Source organism: Daldinia childiae (assembly GCF_008694065.1).
Source record: "Daldinia childiae strain JS-1345 chromosome Unknown Scaffold8, whole genome shotgun sequence".
Classification (NCBI taxonomy): Eukaryota; Fungi; Ascomycota; class Sordariomycetes; order Xylariales; family Hypoxylaceae; genus Daldinia; species Daldinia childiae.
Window position 1 is genome coordinate 857,656 of NW_022984649.1, and position 22,784 is coordinate 880,439.

At 46.9% G+C, this 22,784-nt stretch overlaps 6 protein-coding genes across 6 annotated transcripts; 1 reads left to right on the forward strand and 5 right to left on the reverse strand.

Annotated features, from left to right (window-relative positions):
• Window positions 1-445: 445 nt before the first annotated feature.
• GL218_06996 (uncharacterized protein) lies at window positions 446-972 on the reverse strand (the record flags this gene model as incomplete). Its single annotated transcript, XM_033583736.1, has 2 exons — window positions 446-735; window positions 831-972. The coding sequence occupies 2 exons, from the start codon at window positions 970-972 to the stop codon at window positions 446-448; spliced, it is 432 nt and encodes a 143-aa protein (XP_033433088.1).
• Window positions 973-5,671: 4,699 nt separating this feature from the next.
• GL218_06997 (uncharacterized protein) lies at window positions 5,672-7,757 on the forward strand (the record flags this gene model as incomplete). Its single annotated transcript, XM_033583737.1, has 5 exons — window positions 5,672-5,905; window positions 5,974-6,352; window positions 6,407-6,732; window positions 6,785-6,871; window positions 6,933-7,757. 5 exons carry the CDS (start codon window positions 5,672-5,674, stop codon window positions 7,755-7,757), a joined length of 1,851 nt encoding a protein of 616 aa, XP_033433089.1.
• Window positions 7,758-8,373: 616 nt separating this feature from the next.
• GL218_06998 (uncharacterized protein) lies at window positions 8,374-9,102 on the reverse strand (the record flags this gene model as incomplete). The annotated part of the gene is made up of 2 exons (XM_033583738.1): window positions 8,374-8,921; window positions 9,003-9,102. 2 exons carry the CDS (start codon window positions 9,100-9,102, stop codon window positions 8,374-8,376), a joined length of 648 nt encoding a protein of 215 aa, XP_033432849.1.
• A 484-nt stretch (window positions 9,103-9,586) lies between these two features.
• GL218_06999 (uncharacterized protein) lies at window positions 9,587-10,681 on the reverse strand (the record flags this gene model as incomplete). Its single annotated transcript, XM_033583739.1, has 1 exon — window positions 9,587-10,681. The coding sequence occupies one exon, from the start codon at window positions 10,679-10,681 to the stop codon at window positions 9,587-9,589; it is 1,095 nt and encodes a 364-aa protein (XP_033432850.1).
• Window positions 10,682-11,459: 778 nt separating this feature from the next.
• Window positions 11,460-16,141, reverse strand: GL218_07000 (uncharacterized protein; the record flags this gene model as incomplete). Its single annotated transcript, XM_033583740.1, has 4 exons — window positions 11,460-12,800; window positions 12,851-15,522; window positions 15,585-15,894; window positions 15,950-16,141. The coding sequence occupies 4 exons, from the start codon at window positions 16,139-16,141 to the stop codon at window positions 11,460-11,462; spliced, it is 4,515 nt and encodes a 1,504-aa protein (XP_033433078.1).
• Window positions 16,142-20,642: 4,501 nt separating this feature from the next.
• GL218_07001 (putative transporter C3H1.06c) lies at window positions 20,643-22,381 on the reverse strand (the record flags this gene model as incomplete). Its single annotated transcript, XM_033583741.1, has 2 exons — window positions 20,643-22,163; window positions 22,223-22,381. The coding sequence occupies 2 exons, from the start codon at window positions 22,379-22,381 to the stop codon at window positions 20,643-20,645; spliced, it is 1,680 nt and encodes a 559-aa protein (XP_033433077.1).
• Between the last annotated feature and the right edge of the window lie 403 nt (window positions 22,382-22,784).

Consider the following 22,784-nt stretch of genomic DNA (forward strand, 5'->3'; position numbering starts at 1 on the left):
TTTTAACTGTATATATTACCAATTCTAATATATATAAGATTGTATATCCCCAGACGCTCTGAAGATATAGGACTGCGCGTAAACCTTAGTTCCCGAGGCAACACTTACCCGGAATAGATGTGAAGTAAAGTAAATATTGTGATCGCGCGGAGTAGCCTTGTGGACAGAGAGTATGTATATAGAAAACGGGATATCATTGAAAATCAAGTCGAAATCGCGACCGGCAGCGTCGAGTCGCCAGTAGTAGTAAGAATATTAAGCAAAGAATCAGGGAGCCTTAATTTTTCCTTCTCTCTTCAGCCCACCCCCCTTCCACGTAATAAGAAGCCATCATTCATTCCTCCCTTCCGCCGGCTTACTTACTTACTTACTTACACCCCCTCTTCCTAACCCCTCAACCATAAGTCCCTAGGTACCTAACCTTGTAAAGATGGCAACCCTCTCTTTATTTCTTAAACACCCCAAAGATCTTATGCTTCAGCTTATCGGCGAGGCTCAAGTTGGGCGCGGTGCCGGGCGTCGGCGGGGTGTCGACGACTTTGCTGCTGGCGCCGTGGTGCTTCTCTTCCTTTTTCTGCTTGTCCTGCTCGGAGAGGTGCACGTTGGCGGCGCCGCCGCGACCTACGTGGAAGCTCTCGCCGTCGGTGGATGGGCGCGTCGCTTCCTCGGGGACGACCACCTGATCTGCGCGCATTGCGGAGGCTGGTTTGTCGGCGTCGGCGATGTTGGCTGCGCCTGGTGCGCGGAAGAGGTGTTAGTGGGACGTTGGGGGGGTGGTTGGCTGGTATAATAGGTAAAGTAGGTTAGGTAGATAAATAGAAAAGACTTGCCTCCTCGACCGGTGCTAAATGCGCCGTCACCGTGGCTACCTTCCTGGCCCTGGCGCACGATCTCGCCATCGACATACTTGGTGTCGTCCGGGTTGATGTTGCCGGCGCCGCCGCGGCCGTGGGATACTTCGGGTGTAGTCATTGTAGATGGATCTGCGACGGATGTCGGTCTTAGTTATGCGATTTCTAAGAGTTGGAGGGGTTTGCTATGTAAGTAGGGATTGTGAATCGGATAGATTGTCTTTGTTTATTGAAGAATAACAAAACAATCCTGACTCATTGGATCGATAGTAAATCATAGACATCTCTATTACAAGGAATATGGGTGGGGGATATATCGATTGGTATGATGACTCGCTCCTATGAATGTTCGCTGTGTTGAGAAATATTACATACCTTTATTATGTACTATTTATGTGTGAAGTTGGGGGAAATAATTGGGAAAGATGTAGGTTAGGATGTTGTACACATGTGCAAACGAGGCTCACTCATTGATAGCCGCAATTTTCCCCCCAGCAAAACCCTCTGATTCACCCTTCCTGTCTCATTCCGTCATCTGACCTTTTCATTTATATCCCTGGCCCATGCCAATGTTCCTATCAATGCCAAAACCCGTCCGAATCCTAAGTGGCCGGTAGCCGGTGGCTTTCGTGAGATATCGTATCAGCATTATCGAATCCAGCCACCATTGCGCTGGAAGCCTCTAAGCTGGGGGTGGGTAAGCCAATAACATCTCGTGGAATGCTTCTTGCGGAATTCTAGAAGGTCATTTTGCAATATAATAGGCACAACTAACTGAACCAATTGTCACCGTTTCCCCCGTCCCTGAGTAATTCAGCCGTACCTGATGGCTTCTTTACTGAGTTAGAATTCCTATCTATCAGTTACCTGACGTAATTCCAGCTTCTCATCCAACGATAAGATGGCAAGCTATCACTGGCTGGTCGTCGACCCCCGCAGGGGTAGCTAATGAGCGCCAAGATAAATAGTGGCCCTGTCCCCAGCTCTGCGAGCTTAGAGCGATATTGGCGTGTAGATGGGATGATAGCGTTGGAAGATAAGTTGAATCGTGTAGATTCCCCCTCTTTTTCTGTGTATTCAATATATTCATTGTCTTTCGCTATATCACAGGACGCTGGCCCTTAGCTATATCGTGAACGATGTATTTCCGCGAATATATATGCGAAATGCATTCTGCTCATTTTAATGTAACGTTGAACCTTTAGGAAGATGTTATAAGCCACTTCTCCTCCGACTAGTACAATGCGACCCGTTCTCAACATCCTGAGGCGAAAAATATACTCGCCCGGACATTGCTACGGGAGATTACATTGATATCGGCGAGTGAATAAAAATCTGTGTATATGGACAGTTTACTGTGATGCGGTTGCCGTGGGCCAGGCTCCCAGATTACGATAACGATGCACTGAACTGTGTTATGGGAACTATCATCGTGTAGTTTGATTCCGAGATACTTGCTAATTCCCTACTATCGCAAGCGTGACGCCGTTGCTCTTACTCTCCAATCTCCTCAGTCTCTTCTATGTGGCTGACTGGGCCCCTTCGAAAAATAGGGTTATGACAGTTTGCTGGCCCACGAGAGACGTGTAGTATTAGATACTACCTAGTTATCGAGGGTAGTTATCCGTTGGGATAGTCGTGGTGTCTAGGCCTTAAACAAGCATCTCTTCAAGATATCAGCAAAGCGAACGAGGTCATGCTACTTTTTATGATTTGAGGGTGTCTTAGTATCCTGTGCAAATTGGAACGAGCAACTGACACTTAGCTACATTCGGTTATGATATGTATGTCTGATCATTGTCACCAGATACTACTAGGGGAGTGATGATAGATTTAGATTGAGGTCTTAGATTATATTGACCTGACGTCGTATACGCTTAGTTGTGTTAAGACTGGTGAACACAGGTGGTAAAGCTACATTGGTTGGTATCAAATATACACTTAGCTCGGCGGTAAGATACGACATGGTCTTGGTTGATATTGCTCATTGACGTTGCAGTTTTCAGTTTGCAATGCAAGTTCATAATCAGCGCGACATCGCAAAGTTGAGTATCATTGGGCGATCAAGTCCTATATGCATAAGCCATCTCATGCCGTTCCACGTATAAGCTGTCGTTGATTAAAGAAAGAGTCATCTTATGCTAATTAAAAGGAGTATACCATTCGATAGGATGTGCTATTACGCTAATGTAAGTGACGCGCATCTTGATATCGTGGGTTAAACTTCGTGCCTGTGCAAAACATCCCTATTATTATCCTTGGGCATTCCGTGTTATGTGAGCCTACTGCGCCCGTCAATCTGGACAGAACAAATGCTAGCTCCGCCAATATCTCAGCTTCACCGGACTTTGGAGCAAACCGATATGATTCGTTAGTTGCACTACATAAGCCCCAATATGTTGTCTTACATGCGATATTGATGGCGCTTAGTTTGACCATGTGGCTGGTCGGGAAGCATAACGCGCATGTGGGAGGCTCAGAAAGACTTCGGTATTTAATATTACCTATAGCTAAAAATATAACTCGCCGTAGTTTTATATCGTATCGGCACGATCGTGCAGTATGCGGTGACTTAGTGCCGGGTCTCTCCTTTCCATGATATAAGGCTTAGCCTACGATAATTATAGCTGCTTCGATGCCAACTATCGCCTAACCTGTTCGACGATTCTTAGTTTATAAGAATAGGAAGATTAGCTACGGCCCGAACTGAACAGATAAGCATCTGGGGTTGAAATTGAGATTGTAATGATGTGCTGCAGCACGTGTAAGTCAAGGAATCTGACGCCAAACCCCAACGATGGGAGAGGACCAAGATAAGCGCGCATACAGCGTAGTAGCGAGCAAGGGAAGCTGTCGAACTGATTGCCTATTTAATTGCCTATTGTCGATTGGGGTTTCCCTAAGATGGAAGGTAGAATATGAGAAGTGGACATGTGATGTTTGCATATTTATCTGTCGAGTTTAGCGGTATTTTTTTGTTCATGTCGGTAGACGGGATATATCAAATGAGTCTACGTCACGGCGCTTAAGTTGTAGGCCAAGCTCGGGACTAATACGGAATAATACCACTTATATCAAGTCTAATATAGAGGCTTGTAGGTTGGTTTGGTTGGATGTCGACCTTATGAGCTCACTCTACTTAGATCTCGAGGATCTAAACATGTTTTTGTCTTTGTTGTCAGGGTCTTAGTTGGGCAGTATCGTATTGGGCATCCCGGCCAAGGTCAACAAACAATCTCCTCCAACTTTTTCCCCATTGACAATCCCCCGCGATCTTAGCCAATCCTAGTGCCGGGGCTAGATGACTTATACTTTTAGCTTATGACCGAACCCCGGACCCGCCCCCTGACCGCCTCGTGGAGTCGTGTGGGGAAGAGGATTATTTCCGTGTGTGGGGTCAGCGTTACTCTCTTTGTTGCCTTGAACAATGACCAACATTAATGATGTCCAATATATCGGATCTTGAAGGTATGTATCCAGGGAGATTGATATACGTGATTTACGGATATAGATTAGTATTTGTACGATACGTAGTACGATCACATATTGTGATATGAGTGAGTGAATATGTGATATGAGTGAGTGTAGGAATAGGAAACCAAGGTGGAAAGTATTGGGTAACTATATCAAAGAGTCGTAAAAGAAAAGTAAGCAAACTTTTCACATCATAGGAAGATGTTCAGGGGAAACTATACCAAAGTAATAATCAGGTGTCTATTAATTTCCTAAAGCGCGAGCTTAGATCCAATCAAGGGTACCAAGTGAATTTCCCCTAAAGAATTCATGTCCGCTTCGTGACTCCGTCACGGGTACGCGCCAAGGACCCGAACGGCCGCTGAGGGGAAAAGCTAACAAAGCTGCAGTAAGGAATGCAAGGAGTGCATGGAGTACAAGTTGGAATACGCTAATTTTTTTTTTTTTGGAGAAAGCACCTTATAATGCCGGTACGACCCCGTGATGCAACCAACATAGCCTTATCAACTACAAACCCTGTACGCGCCCAACCTCGAGGAAAGCGCAAGAGACATGCAGTAGACATAATACAGGTACATACATATACATATACATATACATATACATATACATATACATATACATATACATATACATATACATTATAGGTATACATATATGTAATCATGCAATGGAAGTAAGGTTCCTGCATATCATCCACTATGAGGGCAAGGGAGAATCTATACGATTTCCCTTTGTCCCCGGTGGAGTTTGTTACATGCACTGGACTGGTCAGTCCTTCTATCCGAAGCGGATCATAGAATAAGACCTACCTAACATATACCTAACATATACTTACCTCTAATAATATACCTGGGTTTCTGTGGAACTATGCGCCGCATTCTTTTCTTTTATTAGACTAACAGGTTTGCATTCCCGTTAATATCGCGTTTTACCTCCGTGGTCATTTTATTATATAGAGCTTCCTTTTTGGCTGCGTATAAATTCCTTGCTCTGTCTTGTGCCTCCTTTAGATATTCATGTTGTCTCGTGCACTTCTATACATATGGCTACCTCATTTATAGGAAAGGCGATTACCGCCTTTCTTCTAATCGCACCTGGCTTCGGGCTACCTCGTGATTCACCCATAGATAAATACTTGAAGAGCAGAGACAGGTCAAGCCGTAAGGTGGTTTCTTCTCTGTCATCAACTTGAAGCTGATATATGACTAGTTGTACAGCCGATACATCAATCTTTCCCCCTCGGTGCTATTAAGCCGCGAGGATGGTTCAAAGACCAATTACAATTAGAGGCTCACGGACTTGCTGGTAACTTGTTCGATTTCTACCGCTTCGTCCACGACTCTATGTGGATAGGTGGTTCAACAGAATATTCCGTGCTTAACGAGGCATCTCCATATTGGTTCAATGGTCTTGTACCTCTTGCCTTCGGATTGGATGATCCGAGGCTTAAGGGACAGGTTTATTCCTATATGGATTATGTTCTTAACAACCAGCAGGAGGATGGCTGGCTCGGGCCTGAGACTACTCCTGAATCCCGAGGCCTATGGGCACGTTGCTACTTTCTGTTAGGGTTGATGGTATGTCTAGGCTGGGACAGCCTACTATTCTAAGCACCTCTCGGGAGTCGCCCGGCTAATTATTGTAGCAATACGCCCAAGCAGACCCTTCTCAAGAAAATAGAATTGTGGATGCCATGCATCGATACATCCAACTTGCTCACAGTATGCTAAAAGACGGCTTCAGTGGGCTGATACAGAAGGATGGCCAAGATTTCGACGGAGATGGGTTCGGTGCCATGCGAGCTCACGAGATGCACATACCGCTGCAATGGCTTTATGAGCAGCACCCTCGAAACAACTCACAGATCATATGGGAAACCATGGAGCTGATGATCGAAGGAAGCGCCGAAGCCAGTAGTGATTGGAGAACTTTTTGGGTCAAGGGAGTATACCCAGAAGTCACATATACTCCTAGAAATGAACCTTTTAAAGATTTATTCAACCATGGTGTTAATATGGCGGAAGGTATAGCTTAAGTACAATATTAAAAATTGAATAGAGACTGACTGATATGATTAGGCCTTCGATACCCATTATCGATATACCGAATGACGCATGACGAGGCATTGAAGACGCAGACTAGAGCTGCGGTAGATTTGTTAGCACAATATCACAAGTCTTTAGCTGGAACGATTATCGGCGATGAATTCATTACAGATCTCAACCCGATAAGAGGGGCAGAACTCTGCACTGCTGCAGAGATGACATTCTCTATGGCGTATATTTACCAGTATCTTGGCGATAACGACTTGGCAGACTGGGCAGAGCAAGTTGCATTCAATGCTGTGCCCGGATCGATTTTCCCAGATTGGTGGTCACACCAGTATGTACAGCAGGAAAATCAGGTGAGTTGATAACTCCGAAGTTTTAAGATACAGACTAATTTTGTTTTTGTAGCCGTGGTCGCGTACTCTGTTGGTGAACCCCGATATGTGGGTAAATGTTGGAATTCATGGTAATGTGTTTGGCTTGGAACCTAACTACGTTAGTTTTACCTATTTCTTACTACTTAAAAAGTGATATATAGATACTAAACATTCGATAGCCCTGCTGTACGGTTAATCACCCTCAGGCGTATCCTAAGTTCCTTGCCAATTCCTTTACGCTTACCGATGGAGGAATTGCTCATGTTCTACTTATCCCTGGAAGCATCAGTACCTCGTTAGGTCATAATCGAGTAACTATCCAGGCCGACACTAATTATCCCTTCGGCATGGGTATCAAATACTCGATCACGGCAGCATCCGATTTTACGTTCTACGTTCGAATCCCAGGCTGGGCAGACAAATCGAGTACCATCGTAGGACCTTCCGGCAAGTCGAGTCAGATTTCCCCATCGGATAAGGGGCTACAGAAGATTGAAGTTAGCAAAGGTTTCAGCTTTATCAATGTTAATCTCGAGACGGAGCCCCGTGTAGTCACGAGGCCCAACAATACCGCAGCAATATACTACGGATCGCTGCTCTATAGTCTCCATATCGATGCCAACGTATCGGATGTACCAGTAGTCGCGTTCAGCGGTGACGCGATACCAAGTACGAGCACTACGTCCCATACACACGATCATGTTATAGAGCCTGCGAGCATATGGAATATTGCTATCGATCCGTCACAGATAAAGGTGGTGCAAGCGGATGTGTCGACCTTGGCGGATCCGATCTGGGATCTTGGTGCTCCCCCGGTTGAACTTCGCGTGGCCGCTGTTGAGATAGACTGGCCTCTCGAATTCGACACTGCGGCAGATCCTCCTCTCGAGCCGAAGATTACTGGGAAACCTTTCAGCGCACGCTTCGTGCCTTTCGGAAGCGCCAAGATACATATGGCGCATCTCCCCGTTGTCGAACTGGCCAAGGTAGACTTATCAAGTTGATAGAGAAATTTTAGATGGATAGATGTAGTTTGGGTGATAGGGGTAGAACATAAGAGATTAGACTAGTAATAGTTTTGTATACGATGGTATAAACCCAGACGGAAGATTTAATTGTGCAACCGCTTTCCTTATATTGTACGGCACCTTGTTAACTTGATTACTCTGTCACAATGGAGAGATTAAAGAGTATGGGATATAACGATAAAACATGTATTGGATTAATCCCTAAGGCAAAGAAGCAAATGCGACGAACTATCCTTTTTTTTTTTTTTGGTCTTTGGTGTTCCCAATAGGGGTAAAGGGGCAAGGGGTCAGGGGTAAGTGATTAGGGCTTGGCAACTTATTATGCGAATCCCCAATACATAGCGGATTAAGAAAGCAAATATTATTACTAACATAGATTAGGTACTTCCATATAACTCTTGAACCTTTGAGAATCCAAAAGTTCTAAACTCTCCCAAAATCAATACTCTCACCCGTACCTAATCTCTCTCCATAATATTTATTATCAGTATTCATAGGTTCGAGCCACCACCCCAGCCATGCGATAGATCAGCTTAGGGGATCTTGAATTAGCAGCGGGCTCGTATCCCATGTTACTGGCGACGCGCAACATTTAGGCGTCGTCATCGTTCTTTGGCGGCTTGCCGGTAGGAAGCTTGTACTTGCCTCCGTCGAGGTCGTCGCCGTCGCGGATGTTGTGGCGGCCGTAGCTCTTGGCCCAATGGTGGATGACGATGTCGCCACCCTGGTTCTCGGCGCAGAAGGCGTCGAGCTCGCGCATGGCCTCCATCAGCTCCTCGCGGCAGGTAGGGTTGATGCCGCCGGACGAGCAGGCGCTGACGACTACGTTGCCCCACAGAAGAGACTTGCAGCTCTCCTTGGGAATCCAGCCCTCGTCGGGTCCTGACTCGATCCAGTCGAGGAACTTGGCGTACGCACGTAGGTACTCGGAGCGTCGGATCACGCGCGAGCGGCAGAGCGTCTTGCGCGTGGGGAACTGCGGCACGCATTCTCCCGGTGGGCGGCGCTCGGAGAGAGCGCGGGCTACGATCTCGGTGTTGTTGTTGCTGGTGTTGGTGTTGTTGAAGGCGGTGACGCCGTCCCAGTCGCGAACGGCTTTGCCGAAGTCGAGGCCACCATCGACCATGGGGATGGTGTACACTGTTAGGAGAGGGGGTCAGCGTCGAGATTATCCTTCGTTACGAATGGGAGTCGATCAAGAGGTATTTGGGATTGACTTACTTCCGTTGGTAAGGTCCATGTACGAGTTGACTGGGTATGCGGCAGCGTTGGTGGCGCCGATGAAACCGGCGGCACTAAAAAGGATCTGAGTGAACTTCATTGTCGATGATGTTGTCGACGAAGAGTTTGATTTGAAGATTGAGACTAACTATGAGAAGGAAAGAAATGTTTGATAGAAGAAAAAGATCTACGATGAGAGCGAGGGAAGGGCGACATATATACTCACGATCCAGACACTCATCGCCTGTGGTATTATCCAGATCGCCCAACAGGATCAAACATCGCAACAGCTCAACCATACCAACATGTGATATTGTTTCATGGGCTTGGACGAGTCCTACTACAAAATCTCTCGGCATTAGAAGGGCCGGTATCACTATAAAGCCAATTTGAATCAGCTTCCTATTACTATTCAAGTATGTTAGGACTATGGACGTATCATGATATCTATGCTTAGTCTCGACGGCCGTCACATCTTACAAAGTGAGTCATCCAATGAGTGCTTTGACCTCATGAATAAATCATTTGATAGACTAGGGATTCAACTAAACTTTAGATATTACCATCGGGAGGAGTATCGGCCCTTAACCGGTTACCTCTTCATTGTTCTCTTCCTCTCCGCTGCCCTCGTTCTCCTCCTCCTCTTCCTCTTCATCCTCGTACGCCTGCCAGTGATCTAGCAGGTCGACTCTAAACTCATCCGCTCGGATGCGCTTATCCTTGAGTAGGTTCTCAAGTTGGATTTGTCTGTGCTTAATACTCGGTTGGACGGCGACGGCACCAGTGTGCGTGATGCGTACGAGATGCCTGGCGCTGGAATCGTACGTACGGACTCTGTTATATTGCCTTCTATCCTGCCGCGTAAGTCCATTAATAGCCATCCTAGCTCTCCAGTTACCGTCCAAGCTAATACACAACTCCGGACACTCCTCCGAGAGCAACTCAGCCAAGTCGTTACCACCGGCGTTACCCCATCGCCTAATCTCACTCAAGATGAGACGATGGAGCATCAGAAAGACAGGCCCGTGACCATCCCTTGGGAGACCGGTGGTGTTCAAGAGAGCCCTTTCGCACTTCATACAGTCGCACGAGAAGACTAAGAAATAGGCGTGCACCATCTCGTGCATGAGCTGGCCTATAATATCATTAAGATCGTAGATGGTGTCACCATAACCAGTATTAAGCACGATACGCACGTAACTAAAGCCCTCTTCATTCGCGACCATGGTAGTTTCTCCATAGATCTCGTCATCGATATGCAACGGGTCCTCACCGACGACGTCAAAGCCAGTCTCGAGCAAGACATAGCGTCCAAGCAGCCCGAAGAAAAAAAAGTCGTCAAGCTGTTGCGCCCAGAACTTGACGTCGCTGTCTACGTACTCGTACGACTCACCGGGCTTGAGCTGCTTCCCATACAACGGACTCTGCACCACGTACTTGGCGCAGAAATTCTCCCGCGCTTCCGTCTGCCGCGGGTTTAATTCTGCATCCTGTCGGTTATAGAAGACCTTGATGGTAGAGTTTAGAATTTCGCGAGGTTTGTATGCCCGTCTGTGGAGCGCGATGCGGTAGTAAGGGTCGAAAGGGGCATATTTAGGATAATAAAAATGATACACATTCTTACCATCTTCGCCCCTGAAGGGCTCGATGGGGATTCCACCTCGGGTAATAGTAGCCATGGTGTGTGTGTGTGTGTGTGTGTGTGTGTGTGTGCTATTGAAGGGAAATCGAATTAAATCACTTGATATATCTAAATATAGATAGATTACTGATGAATTACGAGTAATTATGGTTAGTTATCCGCAACTTGGAAGCTGGAGTCTATAGCTACTGATCGGGGGCATACCTAACATAAATAGCTTGTTGATCTGCACTGAACAGTTCTTCTGTCATACAACAATCGCGATACTATATTGTAATCGTCGGTTTATTGTGTAAATTTGCCTTTGTACAGTTACTTTGAGTAAGTACCTAAGCTAGTAAGTCCCTACACAGCTTAGCTGTTACGCATCATGGCTACTAATACACATCGGGCTTAAAGAGATTGTTTCTGGTGGTGAGGCCAACACTACTTGATTACCCCTTAAAGACGAACAAACCACCTAATGCGAAGATATACGTATGGTGGCTGAAGCCTTGACAACCCCTTCGGTTGGGTGGGGGAAGGGATAATAAATTCACTGTATTATGAATAACGGCGCTTGGAATGGGTGACTTGGCACCCAGCGATAAAACTCAATAACATATATTAGTGGAAGTCAAAACGATTTTAACCATCATTCTGGCCTCTCAACATTCTGCCGCCATGGCCGCTATGATAAGGCAAAATCCTCATCATTAGTAACTAACTTCTACTTTTGATTATGAAAACTCCGCTGGTGGGATCATCCCTTAACCAATTCCCACGATATACCCATAGCTTCCTGAACGCCTAACTACCGAGCACATGTTTTGTGATTAGATAGGAGGCCCCTCGCGGCTTTTTGGTCTAGCCTCTTTCTTACTCAAGAAACTCCTTCGCAGACCACCATTCCCGCTTCTCGAATTTGGACTCGGGCTATTGTTTTCTATACTTGACTCTGCAAATGCGCTCTTCAAGACCACTGTTCCGGTACCGACCTTGATCTCCTTTTCGCCGCTGCCACTTTCGTCCACGAAATACAACGTTTCGCCTAAGTCGTCATCACTCCCGAAGGTGTGGTGGTTTTTGACCTCGATACGGAACTGGGAATCCGGGGTACACGTGTGCTTGAACGTCTCGTCGAACCGTACTGTCCCGGGAGCTTCGTGATGCTTTGTTTTGCCGATAGTCCTCTCCTTGGGGGTGAGCTGTTTAATCAGGACGTAAATGTCTGCCGACTCAGGGAACCCTGATGCAGAGACCACAGTGAAAGTAGCAGTACCAGCGCCGGCGGTACCCGGGGCCAGACTGTAAATAGAGACGCCGCCCATGCTGGAATTGCGCCCGTGTGTCTTCGAGTTGCCGTTAGGCGTCACAGGGCGGGCGGCGTCGCCATCAACACTTAAGCCTGTGGCCCGCCTGAGACCAGATCCAGCTGCGGGAGCATCTGGTCCATTCGTTACGATCGTGGGGATCTCAGAGTTGCTTGGTGTCAAGACCAAGCCGTTACCATCCTCATCCTTCTTGCCTCGAAAGCCGCGCTTGATGAAACTCGCACCCTTACCAACGCCGTGGCCCACTGCGCCGGCTACTGCGACGCCACCTTTAACCGGAGCACCAACAACACCGGTCACGATCCTGCCAGGACCACCAAACGTACCCGCAAATGTGCTAGTGCCCAATCGAGTACGTGTGACGTAGTCAGGCTTGAAGAGCAGTCGCAGTCTAATCGAACCGGACTTTCCATCGAGTAGCAGCTTGAGCTCCTGCGCCCTAAATGGATCGAGCTGCTCAAGATTGATATCAGCCCCTCCTAAGAAATCGGGCTTGTCTGCGAAGTCGTAGTCATAGACTTTACAAGTAAACTTAGCGGCAGTCCGCGATGGTATGGCAACCTCGAAGAATTCATTCCACACGGGGTTAAGAGTCTTCTTCTGCGTCTTGGTCTTGAACACATCCTGTCCGTTCAGCTCAAATTTGCAGTAAGGATCACTCTTGCCGTTCGAGTCGGCGGCAGGTAGCTCTGCCGCATCTAATACGTCGACACGGAGACTACCCATGTTGTTGATGCTCTCGCTGGGGTCTAGGTGCATCTTAACGGGGATGTATTTCAAGCTGACCTTGATCGTGGCCGCTCTATTCTCTTCATCCTTGAGCCTTAAAACCGTTGGGTTATTCTGGAACTGTTAGCAACACACTGCAACTTTTGCGGATAGTAGCAACTTACTAGGCATTGTTTGAGGGTATCTAGAGTATTGCCTGTTAGGCGAGCTACTGTGTGATCCTCATCACGTTCTTCGCCTGGCTTCTCGCGTTTTTCTCTCACCTTGAGAGTTAGCCGCGAGAAGTCTAGTTCACGGATGAAGCAGTCGCCAATCTCATCGAATTTGAAGACCTTGCTTTTGGCCGTGCCCGAGATATAGCTAGGATATAGCATGTCGTCGACATATATTTCAAGATGCGTTCCGCTCTTTGGCATTTCTCCTTCAATCAGTTTGAAGATAAGGAACCCAGATTCGTATTTGAGTAGCTCTTCCGGAGTAAGGTGAACCTTGGGACGCTCCCGTGGCGCTTCGCGAGACTTTCGTTCCGACGTAGTTGATTTGGGAGAGGCCGGGGATTTGGGAACGGTTGGAGTAGTTGGTGTAGTCGGGACACTTTCTTTCCTCTCAAGGGCGGAAATTTTTCCGGCATCTAAGGATCGGGGGACGTCGAGAGATGGCTTTGGAACTTCGGAGTTTGCTTCCTTTTCGCTTTCCTTCTCCTTCTCTTTCTCCTCTTCTTCCTCGGGGTCTGCAACATTTATGCACGGATAAAACGAGACGGTATAGGTAAGTGTTCCCTTTGCGATGCCCTTTCCATGTAGTCGGAGTCCGGTCTCCTGTACCTTTTTCGCATCGTGGACGAGATACTCGCCATTATCATCCTCCGAAATGTAGTCACCTGCAAAGACCTCAACCAAACCCAAGCTACGGTCCTTGCCCATCTTCTCAGCATCCATGACTTCGAGCGTTAGACGATCCCTCGATGAATGCATTGGCACATAAATGACTTCATCCCATTCGGGCTTCAGGGTGTTACGGTGGGTTACTGTTCGACCTTTCTCGATACCGGAGAGGAGCACGCGGACGTAAGGATCCGATTTACCCATAGTCTCGAAATTCCGTAGGTCGCGGGCACTCTTGAAATGGAGACGCATCACGCCGATGGGGGTTTGGTAGCCTCCAGTACCTGCTAGCACGCCGGATAGGGCAACAGGTTTCCATTGCGCAGTCAGCTTCGCTCGTCCGCTCTTGACTCCTGATAAATTGTACCAGTCGTGTCCTTTTTCCATCATCTCCAACATATCGTCAAGCTTGATTTGGTACGTGCCAATCAACTGGTCGCCAGCAATATCGCGGTCGTCCTTGAGAGCAAGACCCAATTTGGCATTCTTTCGGTCTGTGATAAGAATCTCTTTGGAACCGTTATCCCAGATAGGATTGTTGGTGCGCTTAAGTGTTTTGGTGTGGTGAACTTCTTTACCGTTGAGTAATAGAACAGCATACGGATTTAGTAAGCCAACTAAGCTCTTAGTGCCATCAAGATCCTTCGCTTGCTCGACAGTGTATCGTAGAATACCCGTGTTAGATTCCGGTGGCGGTTCTTCTACGCCGTCATGCTCCATAGCCTCCAGGACAGGGAAGAAACGGAAATCGGCGCTGACCACACCCCGGGCCTTGCCATGAGCGACGACTTCCAGGCGTTCGTTTTCGTACACGCCAATCTCCTCCATTCGTTCGAGCGGGAAAGAGGCAACACCGAGTTCCTTATCCTTGCGGAAATCATTATAGTCGTAAATGATGAGATCGAGGGAATCGTTAAAGGACGTAACGATGACATAGTGCGTTTCGTTCCACCTGGGGTTCGGAGTGTCCTTGACAACCTTGGTCTGGGCTAAGGGTGCCCTCTTGTTCAAGGTAAACACAGCATACGGGTCGGGGTTGCCAGCAAAATTATCAGGGTTCTTGAGACCTTGGGCTCCGTGAAGCGTTACCGCGATCACGCCGATAGCTTGGTCGACGGGAGAACCTGCAAGCAATTTGGCTACCTCAATTGGGAAGACGTTCGGAGCATACATCATCGGGGCTAGGTTTCCGTGAATCTGCTCTTGGATAAAGCTTTCTAGACCCGGAATGAAGTTGATATCGAAACCGAAGGTTTCGCCACCAAGGGGCTTGCAGGCATAACCGAGCTCTGGGCGCTCGAGGAAGCACATCTCAATTTTCTCGATGTGAGGGAAAGGAAACTGGAGCTTAATCTTCAGGCGCATGATACCAGAGAAAGACATGTTTTCTACGATGACATCGAGACCTTTGCTAATCATAGCCTTACCGATCCGGATTTCGAGGACTACCTTGGGGTTAATCTTGTTGCGGACCTGCCGAGCCGTCATATCCTCGTCGTCGTTTGGTGTGAAGCTAAACTTCCAGTCCATGAGAATAATGTCATCTTCTGCCTTGGGGTAAGTCTTCACGTGCTCCATTCTGGGGGGTTTAGACCCAAGAGTAAAGGTTTTCAGGCGGAGACTATCGAGAAAGGAAGGAGTCGCAGAGCTTAGCACTTGGTCGACGGAATTGATAACGGTCTGAGCGAGAACAGGTTGATAGATGGGCCAGAATTTGACCAGAAACGAGTTTATCCACTCGAGAGACTCGTGGTCTGTTTCCAATCTCTTCAGCGCCATCTCTCTGGTAATGTCGTCGCGGAAATTTCTCCGCACTCGTCTAATTGATGTTCGGTAATACGTCGAGCAACAGGCCATGACGATGATGACCCAGGCCAGCCCACCACCAAGCAGGGCAACCAGCCACGAGGCAAGACAGGCGAAGATAATTACTCCGGCATTATGGTACCATTCTATAGAGCCAGCCAACGTTAACAACTTGTATCCAGAGGATATCGAAATTGGGTAAACTAACCTCCAAAATACTGATCGGGAAGCCTCTCTTCTAGCCAAGTAGAGTGATCCAATAGACTTTCGCCTTCCGCAACACTATCGACAGGCCAACCGAACCGTTGAGTCCAACCAACTTTGGCAGCCAGGTCTTCCTCTTCTTCAGGGGTATTTCCATCCACGATCGGCCTGCCGTCCTTGTCTTTGGGAATTTCAATGGCCCCAGCCTTTGAGGGAGTTGGGAGATCGTAATTGGCCTTCGTGCCGTCGTCGACGTCGGTAGCAATAGCCACACCCTTCGGCCTTCGTGGACGGCGGGGGTCGTTGGGAATAGCCTAAGTTAGCTCAATTAGCTGGCGTCTTCGACGTAAAGAAATTTAGAGAACATACAGCCCTAGCCTGAGCACTCTTCTCTTCCGGACTCGCATCTGGATCGAACGTGAAAGCAGCTACGCCCGCATTTTTGCTCTCTTCCACTAGTTTCCTCTGGGCGGCATCCGCAGTAACATTAGATTCGGGATCACGAGAAGCCTCAAGAGCCCCTTGCTGCTTGAGCTCGCTGGCTTCCCGTTCGGTAGCCATATTGACGGTGGAATGCTCCTATGGCAGCTGTTGAGGCGGCTCAAACGCGGGGGAAGAATAAGTAGCCGACCGGTGTGTAACAGATCATAGGGAGTCGTAGAGTGCAGTTGTGGAGGGGCGGCAGGTTCTGACAAGGAAATCGGGGCTGAGCTAAATGAACGTAGAGCTGGTAACACAAAGGTACGTAGATTTGGTATTAAGTCGTCTACCTAACAGGAGGTGGGTAACGATGATGTAGCGCTAAAGGATAACTAGTGATTCTAAGCAGCTATTAGTGATGCATGTAAGTAAGGAGATGCAAGGGCAGCGGGTAAGCTAGTAATTAGGTAGTTCAAGAGTATGTTACTTCCAATTGCGGGCTGCCGTACCTTAAGAGTTGAGGAAAAGGGGGAGAAGAAATGACAAGTAAGAAGAGAAGAGGAAAAAAGTAAAGGGTAATCGGGTCAAGAAGTAGTCGAAGTTGGCGATAGTCACGAAAATAAGCTTAGCAATTAAAGAAAAGCCACGCAGCGCCTCGTTTTCTCAAAGTTTAAATGGGTACCAGAATTGGAAGTGATTGGAAGTTACGGGCTTGGCTAACTTCACAGCTGTTTTCCCAGATGTTCCCAGATTCGTGGCCCCATGTGGCTCCAAACGACGTAATTTCGTCAGGGATCTTATCGCCTAGTGTGTCGCTAGCTCGTCGAACCAAGCCAATGGGATTTGGCAATTTCAAGCAGCGCAACACAAATGTAGAATAGCTTTCCTCCTTACAACACCTGAAATACAGGGTTGACTATTTTACATATTTACATATATTTAATACATATGTAAAATGCAGCTTTCCCAATATTAGGTTGACTGACAGACAGACAGTCAAACCTTGATTTGTGAATCGTTCAATTCAATGTTGTCTAACGATACTCGACCATGCTCAAGAATTACCAACATCATATATCGACTTCGTATCTAGACCGAAGCAGAATATGCTAGCTACTTGATTCAATTGTTAATTGTTAGCTACGTAGTCTGTACCGTACCATCCTGCCATTTTATCGCCCCGAGTTGAATGATCGTCGCATCGATCTGTCCCGGAGACTTAAAAATTCCAGCTGATCCCTTCCAGTTTGACTATCCCGCATATAAACACGACGCTACAGCTACGGATAGCAACAATAATAGCATCGCTGTTCCCGAAGTTTTCTAATCCTTGGAATGGCTAGTAGATCAGGAATAAGCAGCACCGCCACCACCGGCCAACGCCAACCTACATCGATAGCTGCAGCCATAGATGCAGAAAACTCTTCTCTTACTATAGACGTGTCGGTATCCGCGCCACGGGCCGCTCAAACAGTGTTTCAGCTTGCAAAAACTATATAGTCACCGCTCGAATTTTCTATAGCAGCTCTAAAGTTTGTTTTCGGTACCAAAGAATCGTTTCTACGTTTCTACGTTTCTATATGCACTTTGCATAGTTCCTTGTTCGTCAATTCATTTTACTACAGAATCGTCATACAAACGAGATGGCGTAGTAGTACCTAGGTCCTACACATGCACGCGACGTTCTGGAGTAGTATTACACGCCGGATGATCTGTATGCGACGCTCCCACGGCAAACCCCTGCCGGTTCATTGTTTCTTAAGGCGCCGAATAACCGGCCGTTCTTTCGTAGCTAAGTGTTACACGTGGAACATATGTGTATTTGAAGAATATAAGATGGCAATGCTACCCGAATGAGAGTGGGGTATAGTCATAACATCATCTAATCATCACAAGGTAATCCCGCTAAGCTTGAGTGAATCAGCTTCAGCGTCTGTTTTGAGTCGACGAAATAGTTGACTGAATCAAGTTTTACCGAGTTGTTCTTAATACGAAGCGGGCCGCTGCACTAAAATAAGCACGATGCCGAAAACCTGTCAGGATTCTAAAGTCAATCAAGGCCAAGGTCACATCAAATTGATATTTCTAGTTTTATTAATATGCCGACCTATATTGCATCTAAGTTAATAATTCACAACAAATTGGCGGGGCAGCTCACGGACTGTCTTCTTATCAGTGTCCTACACGCCTTGGTTCAATTAGTACATCGTAATATCAAGGAATGACGATCTCATTGGTGTCAATGTCGCTTGGCCAAGCAGCCAAGGAACCCAATTATAGAATTAGTATCTACATAGTTACAGCGTCGCCGTACAAGCAAGTTACTAGCTTATAACCTCGGTCCAATGACACCATTCGAATGCGAATTTTACTACGCACGTATTCATTCCAGCTACAGTATAACTTGAGTTCACCCAATCCAAAGAGCCAATTCGGGGTGGAACCAACGTCAAGTAAATATTATAGACAAAAGAGGGAATATTATAAACCGACAACTTTACAAGTAACAAAGAGGATACGTATCCCCCCCGGCGAAATAGCTAACCAACCATCAAAGCCTTTTTCATGCTCAAGCCAATAGAGATAGCAATGGCATCAAGATTATTATACTTGATTTCAGCTAAAAGGGGTGTGCTCAATAGAAAGTACCTAACTATCACTGTATATCATGTAAGGCGCAACGGCCAAAGTATGCGATGAAGTGTATTAAGAAAGTGCTACTATATCATTACCCACGAGTGTTAACGAGGAGAGTTACAAAAGCTTTGACGAAGGCAGGTACGAATAATAATACGAGGAGTCTCTTAAACCACAACAGGATCTTCAACTTAGACTCTTATAACAATATAGCTAAAACTCGGCTCTCCGTATATTCAGCTATTTCACTCATTTATATGCATTTCATCATCTTAACTTTCCTTAAATTCGTGTACAACGCTTAGGCGATATTGTCAAGGCGATTAGCGAAGTAAAGGAAGATGGAGGACCCGAATACCAATAGCCTCCTCCTTAACTCATTACCACCCGAATTAATCAAGGAAATATCGGGATTCCTGCCGCCGATAGACCGAGCTATATTTTCTTTGACATGTCGCTCGGCACGTCGTATCTTAGGCAATTCAGATGTACACAGGCTTTCTGTCGCGAGGTACCTTAGATATCTCGTAAGAGTCGCTCGCGATCTTCCAGACCAGTGGGTATGCGAAGCTTGTTTTACGCTACACCCTATCTCTCAAGACGATACACCTCTATCATCGTGGAAAATGACGTGTCCCTTGCGTTGGGATCGGTGGTGTCATGAGGTGTACGGTCAGCCATTCCGGCTTGATAGCCGCTACGTCTCTGTCGACCATCGTCACGTCCAGCTCGCGCTCAAGTACACACGTCTGCAAGATCCTAGGTACCAACTTTACCTTAACAAGTTGTTAGCGGAGCATCATGACACCAAATTCCCTACCCATCCATATCCGTACAACCGACAGAACGTACTCAAAGTTAAGTATGTCGCTACTCCTAGGGTCGTATGGGATCCTCACGGAAATATGAGATATATGCTGCGGTCTTTTTGGGATTTCCGAAAAGATTCCATGGAGGTATCGTTGGTAACAGTGGGAGACATCAAGATATGTCCACATCTAGCTCTACTAGGCGATATGAGACATATGACAGTTCACGAAGTAGGCACCTTGCAACTGATTAAACAAGATATCATACTCAATGGGAGAGACGCATATCCAGCTTCCTGTCAACTCTGCGCTACCGACTTGCACGTTCGCATACACGAAGAGGGCACCATAGTGCATGCATGGCAGGATATGGGGACTAAGGGTTCTCCGGGTACGTAGAATCGAGCAACTCTCTTCCCAAAATCCCGATCTATCCGAGAGAGGAGTTATTACTAACGTGTTACCAAAGGAGATAAAGCTTGGAGATTACACGTCTCGGACCCTCGTTTTGGTATGGTACCCCCAGGTGGCCGTAATCCCATATTCAAACATCCCGGAAGCATCAAAGAACTATATAATCGAGCGTATCGCCCTCCAAAACACAAAACATCCCTACATAAAAGTCGAAGATGATTTTCATCCAACTAGACGGTCGAGGAATCGGTAGCGATTGATGTTTTTACCTCCTTAGTTTTTCTGCTCCATTATTCAGGAGAAAATATGTTAATCTAGCGCCCGCGGAGGAAACCCAGGCTTTCCCCAAGTATTGATAGGGTAGACTAAATGGAAGATGGCAAAATTATAATAAATGATTCAATAGACAATGAAAAAAGGGGGTGAAGAAAGGTAACTGATAATAGGAGTGATATTCATGAAATAATCTAAGTAAAGTTAACGCCATTTAGAAGCGTTTATCCCCGGCCGTTGAGCTATAAATACTCTTGGAAGATTGAACTTAACTTGGATTTCTAGCGCCGAACCCCTATATTAAAGTGTATTTAGATTGTTCTAAATAGACGATAGCTACGACCCGGCCTATAAAAGCTGTTGATACCTATCGCTACCTTCTACCCTTCGTGTCTTGAAAGACTATAAATGACGATAGGACACGGACCAACTTCAGGGGGATGGAAGAAAGAGTACCAATTCTAGCGTATCTATAAGGTAATATTTCCCGTTACGAACCACTTTAGCACTCAAGTCTTCCGCTCCGTCAACTCTTGGATCCCCGTCTTCGTCTCAGTATGCTCCGTTCTCAGTTGTCGATGTTTAATAAAAACGCTCGCTACCACCGTAAGGGCAGACACACTCGTGTATAGTATGAACATATTCCTTATACTCCACGAAAAGGCATCCAGCACCACTTGGCGCTGAGCTGCATCTTGGATGGACTGAACGATCTCAACATTTGCTGCTGCTTGATCGCCGGATAGAGCCTCGAGAATAGACCCGCTGAGACCAGCCGCTGCAAGGGACGATTGGCGATTAGTCATACTATTCTGGAACACTACGCCGCCGACAACGATGGATAAGGATGTCGCTAAATTGCGGATGAAGCCTAAGGCCGATGTAGCTGACGCAGTATCGGCTTGGCTCACAGTGTTTTGAATGGCGATCATGGGTGCTTGGAATAGAAGTGCGGTGCCGATGCCATTGATGATTTGGTATCCGATAATCTCCCCGAGAGACGTATCCGGCCGGAAATTAATATACAGCCCTGTGCCTAACGTCATGAACGTTGCCCCGACCCATATGATTTCCCTGTAGCGGCCTGTGCGATGGATCAAGACACCGACCAATACGTCCACAGCTGATTCCGTTATCATCATCGGCAGTATTAGAAGACCGCTATGAACAGGTGATGCTTGCTTCGCACTTTGGAAATATAACGGTAGATAATACTCCGCGCCGATAGCGACCATGCTATGTGCAAAAGCAAGAAGGAAGGTCGCGATGTTAGACCAATCCTTGAATATTCCAAGCGGAATTAGGGGATACTTGGCTAAGCGCTGCTCGCTCAGGATGAAGAAGCCGATCATCACAATTCCGAATACAATCAAGCAGATGACCTTCGGACTATCCCACGGAAAGATCGCGCCACCGAAGTCCAACCCGAGAAGAAGTAGGAGAGTAACTCCCAAAATGGAGAAGGTGCCGAACCAATCAATGGCCACCAAGCCGTCGCGCAGCTTAGTATGAGGATCGTAGACATCCAAGAAAAGGAGCAAGAGCAAGAACGAAGCACCACAGACCGGCAGATTAATCCAGAAGCACCACCGCCAACTTACAAGCTGGGTAAACGCTCCTCCAATCAGAGGCCCGGCACATCCGGCGAGCGCCCACATCACACCGAGGAAGCCCAGATACAAGGCTCGGCTCCGCATATCGAAGAGGTCCGAGATGGTAATAGTCACCAATTGGAGCAGCCCCCCACCAGCAGCGCCTTGAAGCGCTCGAGCCGCAATTAGCATCTGCATGTTCGTGCTTAACGCCGCAATGATGCTAGCGACGGCGAAGACGCCGACGGCTGCTAAGAGAGCAGGTTTGCGGCCCCAGATGTCGCTACATTTCGCCCAGATCGGGCCCGCGGCCACGTTGGCTAGCACATACGCGCCGCCGATCCAGACGTAGCCGGAAGCGGAGTGCAGGGCGGCAGAGATCGAGGGGATGGATGTTGCTACGATGGTCTGGTCTAATGCCGCAACAAAGAGGGTGAGCTAGTGATATCGTTAGCTAACAACTACGCGCTCGTTCTTTGAAATAAGGGGCGCTATACATAGAGAGCGACTAAGAGGGTGTAGGTACGCAGCTTTGTGCGAACTTTCGGAGGTTCGAGTATGTTGAGCGATTCTATGTTCTGTTTATTTATAAGAGCCGGCTCTGATGGACCGTCAGTATTTATACTAGCAGGTTTAACATGCGTGATATCGTCCATTGTAGATCCAATCTACCCAAGTATGCTTGGTAGAAGTTGATATTGCACGTGTAGAAAAAAAAAAAAAAGAAAAAAAAGAGGCACACCTTATAAGCAAATGCCTTTCCATTGACCAATCACCGCTCAATGGAAACGTCCTGTGCCGCTCAAAAGCCACGGCACCCATGCCCTTTCAAAACTCGTCATTACGCCTTTTGAGATATCAACATTGATGTTGTCTTAACCACCATACTAAAATGATCGACACTTATTAACTAAGGTTAAAGCGTACGAGTTGTAAGTTTTCTATACAAAGAATAAGATAGAAATTGAAAAATAATCTAGGGGATTAAAAAAGAAAAATAGAAAAAAATATTGCCCTGAGTGAGATTTGAACTCACGACCTTTAGATATCCCATATATG